At 35.6% G+C, this 26,958-nt stretch overlaps 2 protein-coding genes across 2 annotated transcripts in view; both read left to right on the top strand.

Moving 5' to 3' along the window:
- Positions 1-504: 504 nt before the first annotated feature.
- Positions 505-26,958, top strand: part of LOC130548470 (receptor-type tyrosine-protein phosphatase C-like) — a 43,654-nt gene continuing 17,200 nt past the window's right edge. The window contains 2 exon segments of the mRNA XM_057325259.1: positions 505-529; positions 26,921-26,935. Coding sequence (XP_057181242.1) covers positions 520-529; positions 26,921-26,935 — 25 coding nt within the window. The 5' untranslated portion in view covers positions 505-519.
- LOC130548471 (receptor-type tyrosine-protein phosphatase C-like) lies at positions 4,559-8,218 on the top strand. The gene is made up of 6 exons (XM_057325260.1): positions 4,559-4,601; positions 5,206-5,313; positions 5,430-5,561; positions 6,782-6,925; positions 7,020-7,196; positions 7,399-8,218. The coding sequence occupies exons 1-6, from the start codon at positions 4,580-4,582 to the stop codon at positions 7,434-7,436; spliced, it is 621 nt and encodes a 206-aa protein (XP_057181243.1). The 5' UTR covers positions 4,559-4,579; the 3' UTR covers positions 7,437-8,218.

Raw genomic sequence — 26,958 nt, 5'->3', positions numbered from 1 at the left:
TTAAGATAATCTTCTTAACTGTGCTATTTTAAAACGGCATGAATATGAACTAAAATGTGCTTTTAACTTTGTATTCTCTGTATTAACAAATGTATTTAGGTACCACTTGAAGTACACTTGAACCCATATTTCACACACTTGTGCGTTTAAGTACTGTATACTTAAAGTTGCAATTAAATACATTTTTATCACCACAAACAGGTTGGTTTTTTCAATGTGCGAAACGAGACGTGTGGCATAGATGAAAACGTAGCTTCCTGTTAAAAAGGGTATAAAAGGTCAGAGCAGAGATGAGGCTTCACCAAATCGAAGGTTTTATTAGGTGGAAACACACCGACAACTGGACCGACTGAACAGACAACGTAAGATGAATAATGAGAAGAGGACCAAAAATGGTTTCTGATGGTTAATTCCGATCTGTGTGTTTCAAACAGGACATACAGTGTCTTAGAAGAGCCATTTCAACCCTTGGATATGGCGAGATTTTTCAGTCAAGGACCCTTGATTTGTTTCCTATGCATGGCTCTGTGTAAGTACATCTTTTTTGCATTTTGAGTAGCGTTTTTATAGTGTTTGGTTTATGGTTGACTTAACATGGTTTATGGTTAAATCATATTTAAAAATAGTAAAATACTGTTTTATGCATTGAAATGTAGCGTGATGTTAAAACACAGTCCGTTGTGGCCCTAATGAACTTTTGATAGATAACGTTCTCTCTATTTTGATCATATTTTCTTATAAATACGCTGAATGAAATGCCAGACAGCCTTGAAACGCAGTGCCTCACAGTTTAATGCCCATCTCGGAGGGTTCCTTGTCGATTCAGATTGTGTTATTTATGCCTCAATGAGGATGTCTTGAAACTCTAAAATTGAAATCGTCAAGCCTCGTCCATAATGCCAGATGCCCGAGCCGGACTCAAGTACTATAAACGTCATTACGAAACAGGCTGTGTATGCGCGTCAAGTTTAAACGGCTCGTCCGCGAGACGCGCAACGCGGGGAAGAGTCGCGCGAGTATGACGCAGGCTGTGTGTGCGGTCTTCTGAATTGGACGGTTCTTTAGTATTTATTTGCCTAATATGATCGATCTGACTCTGCAGATGCCATAATAACACACACTCTCTCTCTCCTGCCTTCTGTATGTTTGTTTTTTTAATGACGGGCGTTTCTAGGGCAGTGCTGATTGGGCATAACGGAGGTGTGCTCACTCAGTTGGTTAGCAAGAATGCCACTCAAAGCGGGCTTGGAACAGACGCGTTTCCTATTTTTCACATTGCAGCCTCTTGCGATTAGCAAATCGCAACGTCTCACATCGCGATTCGATTAATCGTTCAGCCCTACAATTCAGACGGCATATGTAACTATGATTATAGACCAGTGTTTCCCAACCCTGGTCCTCGGGGCACACCTTCCAGAATGTTTGAGTTCTCTCCCTATATAAAACACCTGATTGATGAGTTGATTCAGGTGTTTTATATAGGGAGAGAACTAAAACATTCTGGAAGGTGTGCGGAGGACCAGGGTTGGGAAACACTGTTATAGACTACTGGGGGTGGAACTATATGACCAATTCACCAGACCCACGCACCACCCGAGGTAATCCTAATATCATAATAATAATAATAATAAACTTTATTTTATATAGTGCGGCTTAGCACCTTTTATTTTACATCATCATTTCATAAACCTCACACTCCTGCATTTCTATTCTCTCACTCATCATCTCTCTATACTCTGACCTTCATCTTCCCATAATGCATTGCTATAATCACAGTGCCACATTTTAGAATGGGTGGGAAAGGAATAAAATACATGATCTGTTTTGTATAGTTTTACGATGTTGTAAAGCAGCATTTTGTTAACACAGTCAGGTCTGACCCCATCAACTCTTGATAGATGAAGTCCCTCCCTATTTATTTCTCACAGAATATTCTGAAAATCCTCAGAAATATGTCACATTACATTCAAAATGAGATGAGTGTAGCCTGTTTATGAACATTTGAAACAAAAAAACTATTCGAGCAATAATCACACCAGATAATTCGATATCCAAATCTAAACTTCTTTGAAAGAGAAACATTTAATTTGCTCATACAGTATATCCATTATTATCTAACATGCAGAAAGTACGAGCCTGACACACAACTACTGAANTTTTGGGCACAAAATCGACTGTCTGTATGTACAAAGACACGCAGTGAAAATTAGCGCTAGAAAGGCTGTTTTTGCGACTGGCTTTATTGCATTTGCATTTGTAGGAGTTTCCTCTTCAGACGCAAACTTTATTGTAGGAGAGTAGTTTTATTTACTAAGGTTTGCCTCGTCCTTGTTCTGCTATTTGCGGCTTTATTTAACGCATGTCCCTGTCCTACTTTGTGCAATTTATGTGCTTTTCCTGTCATTCCTGTGTAATAAAGCAAATTTAATCTACATATTATTAGCACAAATGAATGCTCAAGACTGCAGACAGCATAAGGATGTTTTTAGTCAACAGAAAAACAATTTGAGCCTTTGAGAAAAAGTGTGCTCTACTAAAAAGAGAAACTGTTTATTTCATTGCATCACCATTATTGTTTACCAGTAGGAAGCGATACTGAAAGTATAGAAACAGATCAGACCATCCAAACATCCTCACCCTCACTCACCCCCTCACTTCAACATGACAACACATCCGCTGAAGGTAACAGTGTCTGTGTATTTGAGTATTACAGTATATAAAATGATTTACAGTATCAGATGATCATCAGGTATCTTTTACCATAGTAACAACAAGCCCCTCACCCGCACGCACTTCACCTCTGACCTCCCAACCAGAGAAAGGTGTGGAATAGGGTTGTTGTACTGTGTCATTTTAAGACACAAAAGATATTGAAAAAGAATGATGTATCAGATGATACAGAAACAGGAAAATTATATAATGGCCGGAAAGAGAAATATCTTTAGTTAGCTATAATGTCAACTTTAACATTAGGTTTGCAGGTAACAGCTTTCTACTGATACGGCCATATGATCAAACACACTTTTTCATTTTTGTTTGTTTGTTGTTCTTTTTGTCTTATAATAATAATCGCATCAGACCGTAATGTAATGTAATAACACACTTTGCAGTAAATGCAATGCATACAGTAAAGTAGTAAAGTAATCATTTCTGTTGTCACCTAGTAGAGAATGCCACCTCCGCCTCACTTGCAAACACCACCTCCACCACAGTCTTACCCCCATCCACCATCACCCCCAGCACAGGTATACCCACATTCAACAAACACACCGGCATGGGGAACATCTCAGCCTCGAGTCTGAATGCTCTGCATATTCACCCTTCTTTACAAATGATCTGTTGTATCAAAATCACATGACTTGGGATTAACTTGTAAACTTGTGCTTTCCTCAGCTCCTGGTGCAGAACCCAAATGTGAGTATCCTTATATTTCACCTGTTTAGTTCAAGTCAGCTAACAGTGATGATCCCAACATGAGTGTAAAGAAAACTCTGGGAGAAGCGTGTTCATATACCTCAACCATTATTCTTGCAAAAAAAGCACATGCTGCAGTTTAGAAATGTTGATAATGTTTTGTCTCCCCGTATAGGCAAGTTCACTGCTGCGATGACTCCGAGTGGTTGCAGAGGTGAAAGATTCTCAATGGCGTCTGCTGAAGTGTACATACACTGTCAAGATAAGAGAAACTACAGAGGATATGTGACCACAACAAAAAGGCATAAAGGAGAACATCACAATATCAGGTTTCAATCAGTTAAAACCATGCACTCAAATACACCGTTGAAGTTAAATAACTGTACAGTCTCTGGAGATGAACATTTCAACACTCCTTACGGGTAAGGTGATTTATTTTATCTTTATCTTGTTTACCAGAGTGTGGATGATGAAAGTTTTATCATTGTCACCCTGCTTAAACCAGAACAGAAATAACTGAGTTTCTCTCTGCACGGACCTGACATTCCATTGTAATTCTTTGCGTTGCACTAGAACTTAAGCTTTGTCAGTTTTGAATGATATCAAAACTTGATTTAAACAGCCAGGTCAAATGGTACATACAAGCAGAAATACCTCTGAGACAGATGGAAGAATTTGTGGCACTTTTACAATAAAGTCCAATTTTGTTGACACTTTTTTATAGCATTTTATTAATCTTGAAATTATATGGTTTTTATAATGAACATTAATCCTCATTTAAATAATAAGTATGTTTATGAGAAACATGAATTACTGTTAAGTTAACTAATTGTATATTATTAACCCTGACCTTATTGTGAACCGTTATTGAGAATTAGTAGTTAATTCAGGATAAGTCAAGACATTTGTCAACTTGTGAAATATAAAGTTTTAATACCTATAAAGATTATAATGTGTTGTATTTATGTACTGTATGGTATTGTCTCTCATTCTCTTTATAGGATGAGATAGGAGTCCCTTCTTCGTGTAGAAACCTGACTGATACACGCGTTCTGCTTATGAAAGATGGAAAGTGGAATTTGAAAAGTGTGTTAATAAAAAACAAAAAGATGCAGAACTCAATGCCGTTAACGTAACCCTTGAACAAATGTAATGTAACTACACAATGATGGCCATGTTGCCCCCAGGTTGGTATTTCATTAAATAAACAGATTTAACTTCAATTTTACTGCTGATCAAACACAGCTATGCATATAATACATAAAGTCAAACATAGAAGGATTGTCGAGTATATAGTATTTAGTCTAGGTGAGGTTTTCACTTTCTTTTACATTGATGCCGGTTTCTCACTATTCTGCACATCCTTGTCATTCAGAGGAACACAAAACAAAGTTTGAGGCACATTTACAGCAACCTTGTAAGTGTGGGACAAGACAGTACAGATGTTCCCCACAACTGATATATATTTGTCATTATACAGTATAGTGGAATTTGTGAATACTGTAGTCTTTTAATTTATGAGTTGAAGTTTAAATTTTACTGGTACATCCTACAGGATGTTAAATTGGAATAACAGGAAGGGGAATTTTCTAAATGCAGTTGCATTCTGGGACTTGAAGTGTTTTTATCCTGGTCAATACTATAAAACTTGATGTTTCAGTCCATGTTTAACTCACCCATTCAGTTTTTCCAGGGCCTTTGTCAATCATGATGTTGTCTCAGTTTTGAGTGTATGATCTGATTTAGGCATTTTTTCCTGTATTTTAATCAACTTGATCAACTTTGTTTCAGACAAACCTAGCATAACCTATAATGAAACAATCCCCACTCAGTTTATGTGGAGTAATAAACCACAGGACTGTGACGACACACAAATGCAAGTCAAATGCACCAGAGATTGTGAGTACCAGAAGGGTTTTGTTTCCACACTGTAAATGGTTCATAATTATTCTGTTGTACTTTACATACATATTTACCTTGATGACTGAGCTAATAATGAATGTTTTTTTTCTCAGCTTGGAGTCGTACTTTTGCTTTAGATCAGAATGTGTCATTTTTACCCGGCAAAACATATAAATGCACAGGAGAATACTCTTATGAGGATAAAACCATCAAGAGTAAAGAGATTCCAGTTAACATAACATGTGGTAAGTTGCTAAGAAAAATGAAGCATCCAAATTACCTCCAACACATCTGCAAATATTAGAATTGTATTAGTCATTCTTTGTTTTAATCAGCTCCATTTAGATACAGTGAAAGTATATTTACAAATGTTTGGATGATTCAAGAGAATATTAAACCAGTTCACCCAAAATTGAAAATTCTGTCATCTGTATGACTTTCTTTCTTCAGCAGAACACAAAAGAAGATATTTTGAAGAAAGTTGGTAACTGAACAGCACTGGCCCCTTTTCACTTCTATTGTATGGACACAAAACCAATGCAAGTTGATGGGGGCCAGTTAACAACATTCTTTAAAATATCTTCTTTTGTGTTCTGTGGAAGAAAGAAAGTCATACCGGTTTAAAATGATGAGTAAATGATGACAGAATTTTCATTTTTGGGTGAACTATCCCTTGAAATGGGCTTTTAAAAATTTTCTTTCTTTTAATTCTGACTACTGTTACAATCAATTCGATAGGTTTTCAGAGTTTAAACTCCATTTTCAGTGGTTACATTTATAGTGGGTAAAAAAGTAAGTTTAATGTAACTGAACACAGCAAGTTTTAACCTGGGCATTATTTAGATTTTACTTCAAGTTTAAAGGTAGCTGTTTTCTTTTTTGTGTGTGTGATAAAACGCACCACTTTTTAAACAACATTTCACCAAAAGAAATGTATTAGATTTGAAACAATAGACAAATGCTGTAGGCAGTTTTTAATTTTAGACCCAAGTTTGAAAACAACTTAGTACTCAAACATAAGTTCCTTTAGTTAATGTGAGTAACTTGTGGTTACTCTGCTACAGGGCTGCCAACTGTCACACATTCGCCGTGAGACTCGCACCCATTTGACTCTATTCTCACGTCACACATCCATTTTCTCACGCAGGGCCGTATTCAACATATTTTACGTGGTCTGTAATAAAATACAATATTTGCCTCAAAGTCTGCATAAAGTTTACAACGCAACAGCGCTCCTCAATGTAAATATAATTTATGTGGCCAATCGATTGAAAGGCGGAAGGAGTTACGGTTCACGTCTTCAGTAGGACGTTTCATGGTGAAAGAGTTGCTAAACATTCAATATTTGACAACTGTTTAATGATAGAAATGTTGAACGACTGACAGTATTATTCAGAGTGGTTCACTGTGGTTGTATTAGAAACTATTTGTGCTGTTAGCAAATTATGTTTTTTTTCTCTTACAGATTGGCAAAAGAATACAGACCACCTATTTCAGCGAATTGAAAGCAGTTCCTTTGTCATGTCATGGAAATCACTGAATGATAAGAACTGTCCAGGGATTGAACTGTACAATTATGAAGCCATGTGCACTGGTAGACATGTACATAGTAAGTTTTACCTCAGCTGTATAAATACTGTGCTGACTTTAATTCTGTTAGAAGCAGAGGATGTATGCGCTATAAATATGTTTTTTTATTTAAGGGAAAAACTGTACACAAACCAAGAACAGTGGCATAGAATGCAGTTTTGACGATTTGGAACCATATACTAATTATACATGTGTAATTAGAGCCAAAGTCAACACCAGTATCACCAGCGACCAAAGTGACACCGGTCACTACACAATCACTACTGGAAAGAAACAAACTAATCGGTCCGGTGAGTGTCTTATATTTTTTTCTTCTAAAATCTGACCTTTTTAATGAATTTAGGCACCAAACTGTCATGTTTGCACAATCTTGACATTATAAATTAATTATAAGGTATATTCTTTTCCAAATGAGATTAAACTTGCGATTAAAAATGAATTCCTTATGTGTCAACTATTACTGAAGAACACTTTACATGTGCCTTACACCAGTGACACCTGTATCCAGTATCTGCGTAAAGCCCACCTGAATTGGACATCAGACTATTTGCTCTCCTCTAACCTGCTTGGGCGTTGAACGAAGGGCAACTTTAATCTTTTTTTGGATGGTTTATTTGCACATTTGATCACATGTTGATCATTTAAGATACACATTAAGTTTACAGTATGCTTATTGCTTTTTTAAAAGTCTTCTTTTATTCGCTGTTCTTTGCATAAAATCATTCTACATAATGTAAAGAACATTGGGCGAAAAAAAATCTTGATTTTCTATTGACTGTCTGTCTATTGACAGAGTAAAATTGAAATCAAACTTTGATATATTTAGCCTGGTTTTCACATGTTTGTCTAAAAGTTTGAAGTATGTACATTTTTGCGTTATTGTACAGAATAAAATTAGCTATTTTAAATTCCTTTTGACCAACCTTTACAGTAGTAGTAGTTTTTTTCAATATTCCAGCTACTCCTCGATATGATGAAAGTGAATGAGGCTGTCATGTGCTAAAATGAACACACACCAAATATTTGACTTGTGATTCTGAATTTTGGTATTACCGTGGAATATTTGTTATAACATTGCAAATGTCAAGGCACTGAACTGTCAGGATTTTGCTACCGGTTTAGTTCGTATAGAACTGACATTAAACATTTGCTGTTATTATCAGCTGTTTGTGTTTAGTTTCATGTACTAGTGTGATTGACTGTAAAATGCAAAGGGAATACAGTACATACATTGGGATTTTTGACAGGCATCCAATGCCTAATTCTTAGTTGGTTAGTTAACAAAAATGTTTAAATAAACTATATAAATAAACTTATAATATACTCTCCCTAATGCCTCCATGGGTGTTTTTGACTTCTCCTGAACCCATTCTTAGCTTTGTAATGCCGTTAAAGAGTTAATGAAGCATTTTTTAGTTCTTTTGCAATGTCACATTTACACCTGTGAGTGTGGATCATATATTGAGAAAAAGATGGGCAACGTGCCCCCATTCAAGTCAAAATGTCCAAGTTATGGCCACTGCCATATTTCCCCGATGACATCATTTGGAGCCAGAGCGAAGTGGAGCCGCAGTATCAAGGCCACGCCCATATTCCCCTTTTTATAGCACCTTATAACTAAAACCAAAGTTTTTAGAAAAATGAACAGTTGCGCACACATCAGCGTGATTTCTTTTAAAGTGAAATTGGATTTTTTGATTTGGCTCTTGTCCATTGGTTTACATCGGGAAGGCCTATACTGCAGCCAGCCTTCTCGGCTATCTTAAATAATCAAAAATGGGCAAGAGGTCATACCGGAACCTGGTTGCTGAAACCATTTAAATCTCCATAAAAATAAACAAAAAATCTTCTCTAATCATGAGATAAAGATTCAATTCTTAACCCTAACATAACAGTTTATTCATTCATTTATCAGTAGGAAACTGTTTAAGTAAAAACCAGACGAGATAGTTTCACCCTCACCACCACATGTATTAGGGCACAGGGCGCATCGCAAGAGCCTGGAAATCGTTTTAAAGGCCAATTTTTTTCGAGACGATGTGATTTTCTTTGGCGTTACCCACATAAACTCACAACGAGAAAAAACAGAAGATATTAGTCCTTCATATAAACTACGCAGTTTTTCTTTTCACCAGATAAAAGTTGGAGTGCAAGCATCATTTACTCTTAAACAAGTAACATTTAACCACAAGGAAAATATTAGCCTACTACATTTCAAGTATATCACCTAAACTTAAAAATATCCGCCACGTCACTTTTTTTCAGTATTTTTTTTAATATAGCATCTATTTGGATAGGAGTGTACATCCGACACATACTGATCTTGCATAATATACTAATATATTAAACTAATAATAAAATATATTAGTAGTCTATTTTAGATGTAGGGTCATATTTTTCTTAAAAGAGAAATGTCCTGCATACTAACGTGATGTAAAACGGTCTGCGGGATTGTGTGTGGATGTCTGCTGGTGCCATTTCCCTTTATCTACATTGTCTCGAATAGGACTCTGGTTCAAAAGCTGCATTTTCTGAAACGTTCTTGTTCACTCTTGTTGTTATTGAATGAAAAAATGTAAACCCTGAAAACCATGACAAAGTGCGAGGAGGAGGAGACTCCGCTCTGTCTCCGAGTAGAAACACATCAACCACTGGACGACTGAGAATATGTAAAAAAATACCCAGACTGTCCTCCCGTTTGTACAAGCACCTTATTACGACCAACAGTTACGTATTAAGGATGAGCGCCCTCTAGCACCAGCAGCTTATTATGAAGTACAGTCATTCCATTGCTTTAGCTTGTTCTCTTTATATGGATTTAATTCTTCCAATTTGTTATAGTATCAATATTTATAGTTTTAAAGCTATTTTAACCCCTAACCCACCTCCCACCCTAAACCGAAATACTACTCAACCATACAAAACGCAACACACATGAATGTACAGTCACAGGTATTTATTGCATAAATTGACAAACAAACAGTATATTACGAAACAAATCGCGTTGCAAATCTTCTGAATTGAAGCCAAAAATAAGTTTAGACGAAGATTATCCATGTAGGCAGAGCTCGTTCAGACTGACGTCATGACGCAATCGAGAGCCAATAAGACTTCACGAGATACACGAGAACCAATGCTTTCTCACAATCACAGCTGACCTATCACTTCGTCTGGCGGTAATTTTAAATAACCCGTAAATTCGGACGTGAAGATTAACTGCAGATGGTGCTTATTTCAGCGTCTTTCCCTCATAAAAACTGTCCGTTTTGAAAAACAATTGTGACTGTTTTATATGCTGTGTTTTATGTTATACAATAAATAAATGGGTTACGTTGCTTGCTCAAAATGCGTGAATGGTGTGATTTGTAATGTAAATACAGTTCATCCTGACAGTTTAAAGTGAAAAATCACACTCCAATACGTGTCGTCATTGCAAAATAATAGCGCAATATATCATTTTATAATTACGCTAGACAAACGCTTCTCCTGCTGCTGGTAGAAGCAATATTTTAGGAAACGCTCCACGGGGTCGTATTTGGGGAACATTGTAAATGACCAATGTGGTCGTATGAGTTGAAGGACTTGTTGCAAATACCATAAAATAGCAGTTTTTCAAATAAAATTGTATGTTTTTCTGTAATTTCACCGCTTTTTTTACCGTATTTGACTGTAAAAATAACCCAGTAAAAAAACAAAAAATATCTGGCAGCTAGACGAATACTGTAAAAAATGTTTTTACGTAAAATAAAGTCATTAATGTTTATTGTAAATTTGCAATAATAATTTCAACAATATATGGAAAATCTGGAGAAACTCACAGTATTTTTTTACAGTGTATACTAATTGGTGTTTTAAATATTTAATGTTTGTTTGAAAGTGTGAATTGTCTATGTACATTTTTGCACTATTGTACACAATCAAATTTACCATTTCCCTTTTACAGTAGTAGTTTACCATTAAAATATGAGTTTTGTCATCTTTTACCCCTATAGTCCAAAGCTGTATGGTAACCCAGTTGTGCAGTCAATAATGTTCAGTCCAACTTTAAACAATGCTGTGTTTACAACAATCTTCTCATAATTCAAACTTTTCTCTGTTTTGTCCATATTATATAGTTTTTAACCTAAAGCTTCAGAAAAAATGGCAAAAAGCGAACTGTACTTCAAATCTTGTATTGTGCTTTTTTTAATCAGTTTAGACTTCAGGAGCCCATAAGGACCCCCGTCGCCACTTTAGTTACATGGAAAATAGTGGCCAGGATTTTTTTGTTTGCTGAAGAAGAAAATGACACAGGTCTCTCATACAGGTGATAATCTTCAGCTCTTTATGGAATTTAATTTCAACCTCCAAATCCACTCCTATTTGTTATTGTTTATTTGTATTCATTCAACTGGCTCCACTTCGTCCCTAACATAAAGTCTACAGTACGTACATTTTGATTTTGGAAAACAGATTCAGGTGTTTATCTGGTGGCGGTACAATCTAACTGCACTACACTGACACATTAAACCTCATAGTTATTCAAACAAAATAAATATTCATATAAAAAGTGTTTTACACATCCTGTGCACCATAAATATATAATAGTTAGTTCACCAAAACATGTATTTTACATAGTATTAGCTATACTGTAGTAATATATCAGAAGACTGGGGAAAATCTCTTTTAATAGGGGGTCAAAGGTTCATTCAGATCACAGGTCACTCTTAGCTTCAGTTAGTCTGTAGAACTGTAAATGGATGAACACTGCCACCCAGTGGTGGAGATTAAAACTTCTGAAGTGTTAGGCCTTGTTTGAACATCCACATCACTGGCCATATTTTAATCTCACCACATGTGACATTTTCAGTGTAATGCTTGTTGTTGTAGTTACAGATGTAATCCTTGTGAGAAGTATAAAATACTTCCATACGTGTTGTATCATTGAGTTATCCAATCACAAAACATTTCGAATCGATTTACACAGCTGTATTTCGTGTTGTCCACTTGCAGTCGGATCGCCAGATTTAAAACACCGTAACATATATAGACTAATATTAAAATCAACTATCCACATGCAGGAACCTTTGTTCTTACTAAACAAGTCTTGAAAGGAAGTGAAACTACACGTTCTGTCCAACATCACTGCCCGTGTTCTAGTAAAAAGGAGCCAGACTTGAGCACTACCTCATAGCTTTAAAAAAAACGTCTTAGTGTAGAACGTTCATAACCTAGAAACTGGGCTAAAAAGCGAAAGAAACTTTGCACGTCTTATCTCACTTGCATCTATTTCCTCAACCCTCTGCACTGATGACTGCTTCTGCAAATGTCTCTGGAAGGCCCTTGCTTCTTGTTTTTGATGTCGAATGTAAAATCCACAGATCATTTTAATGGCTGCTGCAAGCGTATAGATTTATTATGATAAAAAGTGTACGTTTGCTTTTGAGATTTGGCATTGGTATGTTTGTGTACCACAAAGTTGACATTGTCATGTATGCTCTTCTGGTTTTGTGGTGTTCGGGTTTGTGTGTTCTGAACGTTTTACGTCTCGCAGATGTGACCTCCATTCTTCACATACACATTGACCTCATACTGTACTAAAGGCACCTGTGTTGCATACAGCTGTCTTTTGCATCTTACACATTATGTTTCACATAAAATAAAAGCTAGAAAAAGTTGGCAATGCAGATCTATTTGAATGTAGCCAATAGAATTTAAAAGCAATCTGTAAGATGTGATTCGTATGGTAAACTCTAAATTAAATGATTTTATGAGGGCAAACATATCTTTGATAATGTCATCCTTTCGCTATACATGGTTCCACTGAAAGTATTTCAGATTATGTACAGAAATAGCTGTTTAAGAAATACAACGTTTTGAACAGTGTTTCAATTCAAATCAAACATGCATATCGCAGATACAGGTTTGGTTTTGCGTAACTTTGTGGTGCATCGCTTCTCAAGCCCGCACCTCCCATTCATACTGCAGATGCAGCAGACTTAGGCCACGCCTCTTCTCAGACAGATACTTAAATGCTCAGAAGTTTAAAAATAGAGGTTTTATCAGCTCCATAACACATCAGAGTGTTTAGACTGACAGGACTAACCTAGCAAGTGTACAATTGTTTATTAGACTTCTGAAGAACTTATCAATGAAACAATTCAAGGCACTGGCTGCTTTTGCTATGCACTAATACGCAGTAACATTTATTACTTAAACGTTTAAGTTATATAAAATGTTTTTTTTTTAAACCAAAAAGTGTTTACCTCCCAATGTAAAGTAAACATGTAGTCCTTCTGCAAATGATTTATTGCTGCGCATTTTCCAAAGAAAGTGTGTTCTCTTTCTACAAAATGTAATGGTTTGCCCCGTCTTTGAAACAACGTTTGTTTATGATGATGTCACAGTGTCATTCAGCTCCCCCTCTTCAACAACCTGTTTATTATTATTGAATCTTTTCCTAAAAGTTTGTAAAATATTTCCCATTTTACAAATAAAACATGTTTAGGAAGTACACTAGCACACCATGAAAGCACCTTTGTTTTCTCATGCGCACTACATACAGTATGTCATGACCAGTGCACGAATTGAGATTCAGTCCTGGTTAGCACATGGTGTAGTGACCCTTGAGATGCTTCAGTAATCGAGCAGTACACCACCTCGTGGAGCTGTGCCAGACAGCCATGAAACACAACAATATGGATGTGTATGGAACACATTTCTTTGAGGTCAGAGGGGCTGGTTTCATATCAATCTGAAATGGTCCCTTGATACTGTAGCTGGTGATGTAGGATGAAAGGTCAAAGATAAACAAGAATCAAAATTATGAGACGTATTCAGTACAATGTGTAGTTATGTCCTACTAAAGACAATAGATCGTTTATGGCATTAATCAAATATGCCAAGTATACTAGTTAGCCAACTTTTTTTTGTTGCTTACAAATGAATAAAACTCAGTTGTTAAGTAAATGCATCAAAAATATTGTTCATTGTTTAAAACTGTGGGTAGATTTTAATAATGATTTATGCACTAAATTGAGCCGTTGTATCAGATTGTAAATCTCGTTAACCTCATTTGACTTTAACCCACGAAATGATAAGAAAATAAAGTAACCACATCTCATGGCAATTCTTAACTTCATTCGTATGATATTCATCTCATTTGTATGCTTTATATAAAAAATGTTGGGTTATTCCAGCATTGGGTCAAAAATAGACAAACCTAACCGTTGGGTTATAAACTAACCTATATGCTGGGTGGTTTCAACTCGAATGCTGGGTTGTTTTAACCCATTGTTGGGTCAAATATAAACATTCTCTGGGTAAATTTAACCCAACAGTTGGGTTTGTCCATTTTTGACCCAACGATGGGTTGCAATAACCCGATTTTGTGTGTTTTTTAAGTGATCTACTTTCATCCCAGTGATAGTAAGGTTTGGGGGGTGTCTTCAGTGTTTATTTGTGTAACATTTGTATGTTTTGATTTCGCGTCATACAAATTCATAAGGAACAAGCACCTTGTGAAGTATAATCAAATTATCATGAGTTCAAACTGAAAGTAACCCAATTTTTGGCAAACAAACAGAAGACTTTCTTTCTTCTGCAGAACACAAAAGAAGGTATTTTGAAGAATGTTGGTAACTGAACAACAGCTGTATCGTTGTTCTTTTGTGTTCTTCGGAAGGAAGAAAGTCATTTAGGTTTGACATAACATGAGGGTGAGTAAACAATGACAGAATTGTCATTGTCGGGTGAACTATCCCTTTGACATAATGCTGCTCTAATGTGTCACAATTGCATTGTTTAACACAATCACACAAGTATTTCAGTAGGCACACGTGCATGTTCACAATGGCTAAATGATAAATGACTCCTTACCACAGTTATAAAATTAGTCATCAGACTCACAATGTGTTAAAGTGGGCGGAGTCAATGCGTCTGATGGTGCATTCATCTGCAAGAGTGTTCTTTAGTGTGTGCGTTTGTGTGAAGATGCTTACGGAAGTGGTTGATGGCTTTGTTAATGCCAGCGACTCACCACCTACTGTTTTATTTTAAATAATGTCTAAGGTTACATTTATGGCTTTAAAACAACATTAAGTTCCTTTAGTTTGCCAGTGTTGTTAAACATGCACTTGGATAACATATGATTATGTAAGAGAAATAGTTAAAAGTCCCACCAAAAAAACCCAAATAAACCAGATCTAAGTAAGAGGAATTTACACATAATGTCGTAATGTACGTTTAATTCTCACAATTTTTTGGATGCACCGACTATATTTTTGAATGTAGATTTTATGGTAAACACCACACACTTTTCATTCTTATTCCAAAAGAGCTTTTGATATTAAAAGTTGATTTTAACTATATTACAATATCTATATGTTCATACAGATCAAAGGGAGTTTTCAATCTCACGCCTCTTTATTTCTCTCTTTCGCTCTGTCCTACTTCCTCAAGCAGGCGGGAAACCAAAAAAAGAAAGGAGAGAACAAGAGCAAGCAAGGAAGTGGTATCTTGCAGCATTGCCTACACACAGAGGCCTTGGAAAGTGAGATGTAGTCAAGCAGCCAACTAACGTGTAACTTCACATGAAAATATGACACTATCAAGCCCATTACTCATTTCAGTTTATATGGATGAATTCTTTACATGTTTAAAGTTAGGTCTGTAGGCTACATTTAACACATTATTTACCCTTTCTTAAAATTTGATTCAGATTTTAGAATAATTGATAACATTACCAAGTTATAAAAAACAAATGAACCGGGATGCATTCTGAAAGCTTGACAGCGATTAAACCATGAATTGTTTGAAGACTACACTATAATGTGTGTTATGATGTGCTCACATGCAAATGAACAAATGCTGTATTCAAACGTCACATGACTGAACCTCGAAAACCGGCCTAATTACATCTGCTGGATGGAGAAAGTGTTAACAGCAGTAGGAAACTAACAGAGAGATTTATAAGGTAATCTTGAGCTATAGGTAGTTGGTTTAGCATTATTCAAATGTCAGCGAGAAAAAGAAAGTAAAAAAACGTATCTTTATATAAATCTGTATATGAGACATCCATGTTGATCATTTTTGGTAGCTCATTTAAATGCATTTTAAGTCAAGACCTAAACTGGATGTGATGAGACCTTTTTTCCGGGATTTGCATGTGACGTTTAGCATAAAGCCTACATATGCTACTACCAGGCATTGCTAGAGCGTTGCAACCTCTTCAACATATACTAAAAATAAAAATGTTCCTCTAAATATTATTGATAAAACTAGTCTATCCACCTGCTAGTCAGCAATTTGCAAACTATTGGTGCAGGAGGGTAACATACTGTACGCATCATTACCGATCAAATTATACATTCGCGCATACTGTTTGTACCTACACTGTAACAAAAACTGTAATTGTATGGAATTTTACGGTTTTGTTTTACAGAATTTTCATGTATTTTTCAAATGTGGTTTAGTTACAGATATAAACTGCTAATTTAGGTTTGGAGTAAAGTAAAATGAAAAATGTAACGTAATTGTTATTTTAAGTTTTTTTGTTCTGGCGCCCAGCTGCCGGAATATTACGGTTTTCTACTGGATTTTCTACAGTGTATTTCATACAATAACCACGAAGACAATTTAGTCAGGCGTACTTCAACAAGTACAATTTAACCACACAGAAATACAAAAAATCTTGTTATCCATATCACTTACACCTGAAAAGAGTTAATCGGCACAGTTTTACCGTAATTTTTAATTTTTTTGTGAATTTAGCGACTTGGCCTCATGGGATAAAAATCCATCCGATGCATACTTAAAAGTCAATCATCCGGGTATTTCTCACTCATTCTTTTTGAATTCTAAGGATTTGAACAGATTCATTTCCCATCTTAGTACATCGCATAATTTTCACATACAGGCCTACTTTTAGATTTCAGACATGTTTTCATAAAAACAGAAAAAGTCCTCCATTCACAGCATCAAAGTCAAATGTGAGGTTTTTTTGTGAGTAAAGAACATTATTTTGCTTTTGGTGATGCTTTGATCTGTGGAATTATGTGAGAATGTCTGCTGCTACCGTGCCGTTGGGCTTCATCTACATTGCCTTGAAACCTGGTTCAAAATATGCATTTTCCCAAACTGCTACTCTTGCTGTCAGTNATTTTACGGTTTTGTTTTACAGAATTTTCATGTATTTTTCAAATGTGGTTTAGTTACAGATATAAACTGCTAATTTAGGTTTGGAGTAAAGTAAAATGAAAAATGTAACGTAATTGTTATTTTAAGTTTTTTTGTTCTGGCGCCCAGCTGCCGGAATATTACGGTTTTCTACTGGATTTTCTACAGTGTATTTCATACAATAACCACGAAGACAATTTAGTCAGGCGTACTTCAACAAGTACAATTTAACCACACAGAAATACAAAAAATCTTGTTATCCATATCACTTACACCTGAAAAGAGTTAATCGGCACAGTTTTACCGTAATTTTTAATTTTTTTGTGAATTTAGCGACTTGGCCTCATGGGATAAAAATCCATCCGATGCATACTTAAAAGTCAATCATCCGGGTATTTCTCACTCATTCTTTTTGAATTCTAAGGATTTGAACAGATTCATTTCCCATCTTAGTACATCGCATAATTTTCACATACAGGCCTACTTTTAGATTTCAGACATGTTTTCATAAAAACAGAAAAAGTCCTCCATTCACAGCATCAAAGTCAAATGTGAGGTTTTTTTGTGAGTAAAGAACATTATTTTGCTTTTGGTGATGCTTTGATCTGTGGAATTATGTGAGAATGTCTGCTGCTACCGTGCCGTTGGGCTTCATCTACATTGCCTTGAAACCTGGTTCAAAATATGCATTTTCCCAAACTGCTACTCTTGCTGTCAGTGAATGCAAAAGTGAGATCATTTTCCCCATTTGAAGGCCATGACAGTGCGCGAGGCAAGAGATGTGTGGCGTAGATGAAAATGCAACTTCCTGTTAAGAAAGGGCCTTATCGCCGAGTCGAGGAGGAGAGTGTCTCTCTGACTCCGCTCTCTCTCTAGACCTGCAGACATCGGATTGAAGGTTTTATTAGGTGGAAACACACCAACAACTGGACCGACTGATTAGACGACTAAGAACAAGTAAGATTAAAAAGAAATGAGAAGGAGACCAAACGTTGAAACGTTCTGGTGGTTAATTCAGATCTGTGTGTGTTTCAAACAGGACATATGGTGTCTTAGAGCCGTTCAACCCTTGGATATGGCGAGATTTTTCGGACTAGGTCCTTTGATTTTGGTCCTATGCGTGTCTCTGTGTAAGTACATCAGTTTGAATACTTACTAGCAAGTTTTTTGTCTGGTAAATTGGTTTACGGTTGACGTTTTATGATTCACGGTAAATATGTTGTCAATATACAGTAGGAAAAAAACACCGTTTATCGCGATATCTTTCAAATGTTGCGGACATCGTTACTAATGCGTTTAATGTTTCTCATTACTACTTTTAGTTTAATTGTTGTTGTCAATTGACATTTCATATATTGTTTGGTATGTCACATCTCAAATTTTACTGTAATTCTTTACAACGTAAAAATGTACATATTTCTGTCCGAATCCAAATGAATGGATAAACTGAACTGCATCATGGAATGACATAGACGTCAATGATAATCATATCTAAGTGTACAAATACAAAACAGACATATTTTGATAACAAATCAAAAGACGTGAACATATTATTATCTTACAAAAAATACAATTTGATGGATGAGGAAAGATGAATCTTTGGTGAAAGTGTGAAGTTGTAGTTTTGTAAAGCATTGCATTGTGGTGTTGACAATGCTTTTTAAAGATCATCAAAGAATGCTATATAAAAGGTTTAGGGTGTAATTTTCCTCTTGTGAGGTATGAAGGACATCAGTTTTGAATGTTACCTTCTGAAGGCTGTCAGAGAGATGGTTGATGTTTGGGCGTGTCCCCTCAAGACCTTCTTGAAGTTGTTCTTGACTGACTGATGCTCGGAGCTTGAGCTGTCAATCTTTCTGAGCTCAGAACACTTTCTTTTGACAAATTTTGACGGATGCTGTATCACAGCATATTTGTTGTTTTTGAAAATGGGCAATGTCCTACAAGCAAACGGTCTTTGAAGCATTTTAGGTTCAGCAAACCTTTTTTGGTTGTGTGTGGGTCTTAGTTTGGCTGTGTGGGTCTCTGGAGATGAAAATGTTCTTGATGTTGCGTCAATCTGAGTTTTGGTTTCTGGTTCTTGAAACTTTAATGGTTCTCTCATGCCATACAAACCTTTCTTGGTTACAATTGGCATCTTATACTTGTACCTTATTATTCAAGTAAAACTATATTCTAGTCATATTTTTTAAATCCTATAAATATTAATACTTTAATCCGTTCTTATAATCAGTCTTCTTTTGGGGCGTAATACAGCACTTCTTACTTGATGCTCTCAAACATAACGCCTTGCTAAACAGGCCTTTGACCACTTCCTTGTTCCATTTCGAGCTGGTTCCTGCCTTGCAAATTTCCCGGCTAAAACAATGCTCGCGAGAGTTGCCGAATACCTAATGCTGTGAGAGGATAAGGGGCTTAAAAAAGAGATTTGTCTGTGTATTTGAAAGTGCTGTGGGTTCAGAACGGATGATGATTCTTGTGACTTTACTGTAAATGCAAATCACAAAAAAGAGAAGGTACATGATGTATTGGCCTACATCATAGATTCAGGTCTACGAGGCATTGCTTTTAAGCCATGACAACTATCATTAATTCTGAGTATTTATGTGGATAAAGTCTACATTTACACAAAATTACTATACTTTCTGTATTTAGATCATTTACAGTTGAGACTTTAAAGGAATAATTTGGAAAACTGAGATTTGCGATTTGTGTTTCATTTGTATTCAATTGGGTTTTGGTGTCCTGATTTAGTTAGCTGGTCTCATTTAGGTCAGTTATTATTATTGCTGACCTAAATAACTGACAAATAATAATAGCAATTATTATTATTATTATTATTATATGTCAGCGAAAGTAATTTTAGGGGTCAAAATAAAAAAAATAACTTCTTCACGTCAACATTACATTAATAATCAGCTTCATTTACTTTTATAATGTACATTAAACAGATAAAACATTGTAATAACTAGTTCTCAGGCCTTGTGGGTTTTTGGATACTGCTTAGTGGTAGTATTAGCTAAATACATATTCACTGTTTTAACATTCAGGTATAAAACATCCAATCAAATCCCAGTGGATGAAAACATGCCCCGCCCCCATTTACTTTTTTAACCCATTGAATACCCTGTTACCCTCAAAATACGTCACTCATTGGAAGTAATATGTTCTTGCAATCGGGCATCCAAATAAAGGTTTATTTACATAATATATGTCTGTGTACTGTGCATATTTATTTTGTATTTATAAAAACATACATGTAGATGTATATATTTAAGAAAAATATAAAAATGAATAAACATTTATGTATATTTTAAATTGTTGCTAAATAAATACGATGACATGTAAATATCTCCTGAATATGTATACATGTGTGAGTATGTGTTTATAAATACAAAATTAATATGCACAGTACACAGACATATATTATGTAAAGCCCTATAAAAATGCATGTTTAATATGTGAAACCAGGTAACAATAAAATAATTGTTTAGAATTTCCTCTTCCATAAAATAATAACTGTTGTAATGAGAAAATACTAATACAAGAAGTGTATTAAGGATCCCACATATAATACAAAACTAGATCCGTGTTACATTGCATTGACCATATGTGCCACTTGCTTTATTTTCGGCTGTGTGTGGTTGCTTTGACGTGAGAAGAGAAGCACAGTTTAACCACCTCATAATTACACAAAAAGTGCGAAGATCATTGTTAAGTGTAGTAAATGTCAAATATGTTTAAAACATAACTGTGTTTGTCACAAATGTTAAATTAGTACATTGTTAAATAGTCCAGTTTGCTGACGAAAAAGCACTCCAGCAAATTGTTTTGTTTGTAAATACTATATGTTTTTAACCTTAAAACAGCCAAACTGAGGTGCTCAATTTTGTCTTTGGGTTGGGGTGAAAATAGCTTAAAAAATTAAGTTTTACTGATGGATAAGAGTAAAATAGTGGTGTCAGCTGGCATTATCGCATTTTTGTGCAGACTTTATATTAAAAGTTTATACTTTATATTCAAAATCTGCTATAACAACGACAATACGTTTTTTTTAGGAATTTTCTATGAAATGCACCCGGCAACAAACTGTAAAACTATAAACTACTAAAATATATAATATTGTTAATTCTTTTTCATAATTGCCATAATTAAAGTCATATTCATGACTAAATAGATTTTATAAAACGGTCAGTTCTGGTCCTTGATTCTGATTGGCTGAGCCGAGTTCTAAGCCGTTATAAAATACCCCGATTTACAAAGGCTGACCGCACTACATAGCCTAAATATCACTTTATTTACTTTATTTTATGAAACCTTGCTACGCATATGTAATAACCGTATTATAAAAGCAATAAGCCACGAGAAGCAGTGGGTTACAGTGCATTTTATAACAGCTAAGGGCGTTTTAATGACTCCGCTTCGCGTCGTGCCACAACACCCTGTTATAAAATGCACTGTAACCCACTGCTTCGCGGGGCTTATTGCTTTAACGTATGCAACATGTGTGGATATTGTTCCTAACTAGGGATGTAACGATTCAACGTGAGCCGGTTGAAAATCTATTATTAACGTGACGATTCAAGACGGTCGAGATGTGATATGAATCGCAAAATGTTTTGAACAGCAGTGGCCGCTGTGTTTCCTGCAAACTCGGTAAACGTGGATATGCTGATATTTCTTAAATGTAAAAAAATTCAAGAAAAGCAGACAAAGTCTTAGTTTGTTTCTATTAAAGAGACTTTTGTATTATTCATTTTTTATTTGATTTGAAATCCGTTTTAAAATTGTAGTTTAGTTCTGGTATTTAACATAAAAGATGTTTTTATTTGACAAAGAAATGTGCAGCATTTAAGAAATAATAAAAGGACGTTTCTAATTTGTCTCGACTCATTTTCTAAAAATAAATCTGAATAAATAGTAGCGTGAGATCAGTATCATGAATCGCATCGCATTGTGAGCGTTACATCCCTATTCCTAACAGTCGCAAAATACAGTCAAACCAAAAATGATTTTTTGATATTTTCTTACTAGTGGGCGAAGGACTCTGTAGTTCATTTATGCAAGTGAAGACAGTAAAATAAAGTAAACTGTGACACACCCAAAAAATCTTCATACAGTGGACTACCAGTAAAATGGATCAAACTGGGACCAAATTATTCAGACACAATTAATTTTTCTTTAATTGCTAATCTGACCTTTTAACACCACAGACTGAACTAAGTTAAGCATTACTTGGTAATTGGTTAACCTGAATTGGTTTTGTCTATATAGCTAACAGCTATTTAACCTAATTCATTTGTGAGACAGTCTAACCAAAATCAAAAAATAAAGAAGGATGACCAAAACCAATAATAACTGATCACTTCAATCAGAACCATAGCATAATGTGAGAATACATTTTGGTCTGACTGTACATTAAGATCGAGTCAAACTTGATGTAGTTTAAAGCACCAACATCATCAAAAGATAAGCATGATGCATGTTGTCAAGCACACTGTGTGTTTAAAGTCATCTCAGTGTAATATCAATACAAAGCTACGCCCTAAAATTGCCAAATGACATTCACCTGATGCATGTGAAAGGCAAGTTAGTCATTATTCTCATTTTGCCATTGCTTTCCACGTAATGGGTGGACCTGCTAAAACTGCCACAGCACAATGCATGCATCTCGAGCTGTGAACCGAGTCAAACCAAACCACATCCGGGGAAATAAGTCCTGCCACACTGACGCTTCGTAGAGTAAAAAACCCCAATTATTAAAATGTACTTCTTAGCTTTGTGAAATACCAGACTCTAACTTGACTGTTCGTGAAAATCGAGCGTTACAGTCATCATTTCTATTCATTGTTTAATGTGCGTGTTTGCATTCTTTTGGTTGACCACATGTGTTATTCACACTATTTGTTACTCTCATAGACAGTACAGCTAGATGTTATTTGCATTTCCATACATGTCTTGCAATTTCAACCTCACCCGCACAGATACAGTTGGTTTTGCGCACACACTGGTGTACGAGTTAAATGAGCATATATTAGCAAAAACCAAGTGTACATACAGTACATTATATCAAGCAGAACAGAAACCAAAGTATCTTCGTCTGGGGGAGGGTGAAGGAGTTTTGTCAAGCTACAGGAAGCTGTGGTTGAGAAACTGAAATAGTTTGTGCTCCGTTTCCATGGCAGCCAGGTCGCACTACATACACACCACTGCTAGTGACTCTCTTCCCTTTTCTGATATGAGATGATGGTTTGACAAGAAGCTGATCATTCAGTAAATATTGTGTCTTTAGTTCCTTAGAGCAGTGGTTCTCAAACTTTTTCGTTGCAAGGCCCCCTTTGTGTAGAGTGCATTGCTTTGCGGCCCCCCAAATAAAGACTTATAATCTTAAATTTAACATTTTTATTTAAACAAAAACATATTCGGTTATACAATGCTGAAACATCAATTATTTTGTCTGGTGGTCTTATTTTTCTGATGTTTGATTGCATAAAATCTATGATCAATTTCTATATTTCATAAGATGCCACCCCCCTGGATCCATCTCAGGGCCCCCCCAGGGGCCACGGCCCCCAGTTTGAGAACTACTGCACTGCCTTAGAGGGTGATAGTAGAGTTGTTTTTAAGATACATTTTTGTTTAGTTGTTACAGACTTTTCAAACTTCTTGCTAAATGAATGAATACGTTAATATCATCCGCACTGGCTAAAAAGTGGAAGGTTGCTTTTGTTGTCAATGCTAGTTTTAAAGGTTACGTTTTCATCTTCCTATAGCTCAGACAGCGAAGCACAGTGCAAGCAAAACCAAGGTTTATTTTCCAGATAATTGACTAAATATATTTCGTAAATGTTATAGGTTGTCTACCAAATGTGGAAAATGCATTGTAAATTCGTTGGCATAATAGATTTAATTCGAAAGTAATTAAAACCTGTAAAAAATGAAAAAATGTACATTAGCATCAATTAAAGTGTTTCCCATAGGTTTATGGCTTTGGGGGGGGGGCTGCGGTCCCTATATTTTTTTGTGGCGGAGGTCCGGACAATACTTTTTTTAATATATAATATTTAATAAATCAATCTAATGTTTTATCAGGCCATTAATTTTATATTCTGATAGCCACTGAAACATGTGTCTGGTAACTGAGAAAATGTGTTGTAGGCTCTGGAGCTGAAGCGAAGTCCTGAGTGGGCTAGTTTAATATTTTAAAAACTAGGGATGTAACGATTCACTCAGCTCACGATGCGATGCGAGTCACGATTTATTTTTACAAAATGAGTTGAAACAAATTAGAAATGAACAACTTCCCTTGCATTATTTCTTAAATGCTTCACGTTTCTTTGTATAATCAAATAATGTTTTATTTCAAATAACAAAACTAAACTGAAATTTTATAACAAATTAATAATAAAAAAAGTATCTTTAATATAAACAAACTAATACTGTCTGTGCTTTTCTTGGATTTTTTTGCATTTAAGAAATATTAGCATGTCCACGTTAAGGTTTGCAGTGAACATGGCGGCCCCTGCTGTTCAAAAAATGTATTGCGATTCAGTTCGCACCTCAACCGATTTGAATCGTCACACATTATAAACGATTTTCAACCGGCTCACGGTGAATCGTTACATCCCTATTAAAAACTACTGACAACAAAATGTAACAACTGAAATGAATATAACATGAGCAGGAGCAGATATGTAGAAATGTAGATACAAGACGTTATGTTTTATAATCTGTCACAAACCTATACAGCAAATAGTAAACTGACTGACAGCTAAAAATACTTTATTACTGCTGCATTTTCGTTTACTTAAGCGTTACAGAAAAAGTGTCCATTTATTTACCTCCATTTAGTGTCTGCAGGTCTTTACATGCGACGCGTCTTTGGCAGGAGAAGCAGCGCTCACGGAGCGGAAAGTGTTAAAGGGGAACTCCGGCCAAAAATGAAAATTCTGCCATTAATTACTCACCCTCAAGTAGTTTAACATCTGTAGGACCTCCATTTTTTCCCAAAAAGCAAATTAAGGTAGTTTAGGAACTTCCTTGGATTGCAACGCAACCAATCTGCAAAGCGCTGAAAGTGCATAAAGACATCGTAAAATTGTCCACGCAACTCAGGTAGTTCATTAATTATATAAATTAATATAGCATGCATACGTGTCTTTTGTATTCGTGTTGCGTGCATTCGCATTTATAATACGTCCGTCTAAGCAGCCAACGCCTCCGTTACCGCCCCATTCGTTAACGGCCACCGCCTCCGTTCCGGCTCCATACGTTAGTGGCAAACGTGTCCATTAAGGCCCCATACGTTAGCGGCCCATCGGGAAAACGCCCGGTATGCCAGATGGCCAGTCCGCCCCTGCCTTACAGTATCTACAGAAGAACTAATGGGCTCTATGCATGCGTGACTTCCGCGTTTCACAGGAAGAACGTTAGGCAGACTTTAACTGAAGATTATGAGGGTACATGAATTTTAAAAAGAAAATGACCCACATTGATAAGCTATTTACTATAAACGCTGCAATATTTCATGAAAAAATAAGAATTGTCATTTTTAATTTTACTGGGACTTTAAGTCTCCCCAACCGGAAACTGCCTAGGGTTCTTCCTGTGAAACGCGGAAGTCACGCATGTATAGAACCCATTAGTGTGTTTTGGCGGCCTCCTTAGGTTAAAATGAGTATTACTTTTATGTTTCTTTAAAGAAATGTAAATAGTTGATGTGATTTTAACAACAAATGCTAGTAGTGTAAGGCTATTACAATGTATTGAGGTATACACGGCTTCCTAGTTGGGGAGCCCTTTAAATTAGTGTGATGTAAAATGTAAAAAAAAAAAACATGTATTGCCATGACTTACTGATCACATCCTTTTCGTTTTACATTGTACTGTAAAAAAAAAATTGTCCTCGCAAACTTAATATTTTCTTTTACCTTGTTGCAGTTATCCTTCAGTTATCTCAGTTCAACTTTTGTCAATTTCACAAATTCCTGTTGAAAAGATCACTGCCAAAAGGGATGTCTTAAACTGAGCCGATTGAAAAATGTAATTTTACAGTGAAACTGGAGGTTTGTGAATGTTGTAGCCTAGTATGTATGAATGTTTTGTAGTTTTTTATTTAATGCTAAATAATAATTTGAGGTTGGCTGGCTTTATCAACGGTTAAAAGTACAAACGTGTATGGTTTTGGTCCTTACTGTAAATATAAAATATAAAAAACTGAAAAATGTATAAATAAAATGATTCAAGTCAATTTAAGAATGATGTAAAGTCAGTTTATGAGTCATGACAAGCTAAATGTTTCTGGTTGGATTCTTAGTTGAGGGACACTGAATGCTCTCGTGTTATCTCTCCATTGTTATTGTGACTTTTTGTGGGTTATACTTTATTTAGTAACAAGGATTTAGTAAAACAGAGAGATGATTCAGTATATTAGTAACAAATACATTCTCTGAGCGTTTGTATGTCCCATCCCATAATGTTGGAACTGTCCAAATTAGGATTGTGTTATTCATGCCTCATGGAGGATGTCATGAAACTAAAACTTTAAAAACATAATGCAAGAATTTGCTAAATGAATAAAATGATATGGGCTGAATATGAAAAAATGAACAATAGAGCTCTAAAATAAGGACCTAATCGTGTTTTATCTAATGTAGAGCTTTGACAAATGGGTTTAAGCAATGAACAGAGTTTAAAATCAACTTTTACACCTGAATTATAATACTATGACAACTGTTAGCTTGTTTTTCTGTTAAATCATAGAAATAACTTAACGTTTATTGTCATTTTACTATCATTTGTAAAACAGTAAAAGGTTTCATTAAAAATGAATTAATAATGTATCTCTTTCCTTCCACAGGTAATGTGAACGCTGGTACGTCTCTTTATAGCTTCTAC

Source organism: Triplophysa rosa, linkage group LG25, assembly GCF_024868665.1.
Source record: "Triplophysa rosa linkage group LG25, Trosa_1v2, whole genome shotgun sequence".
NCBI classification, from domain to species: Eukaryota; Metazoa; Chordata; class Actinopteri; order Cypriniformes; family Nemacheilidae; genus Triplophysa; species Triplophysa rosa.
Note: the sequence above shows the minus strand (reverse complement) of the source record. Positions and strands in the feature narration are given on the sequence as shown.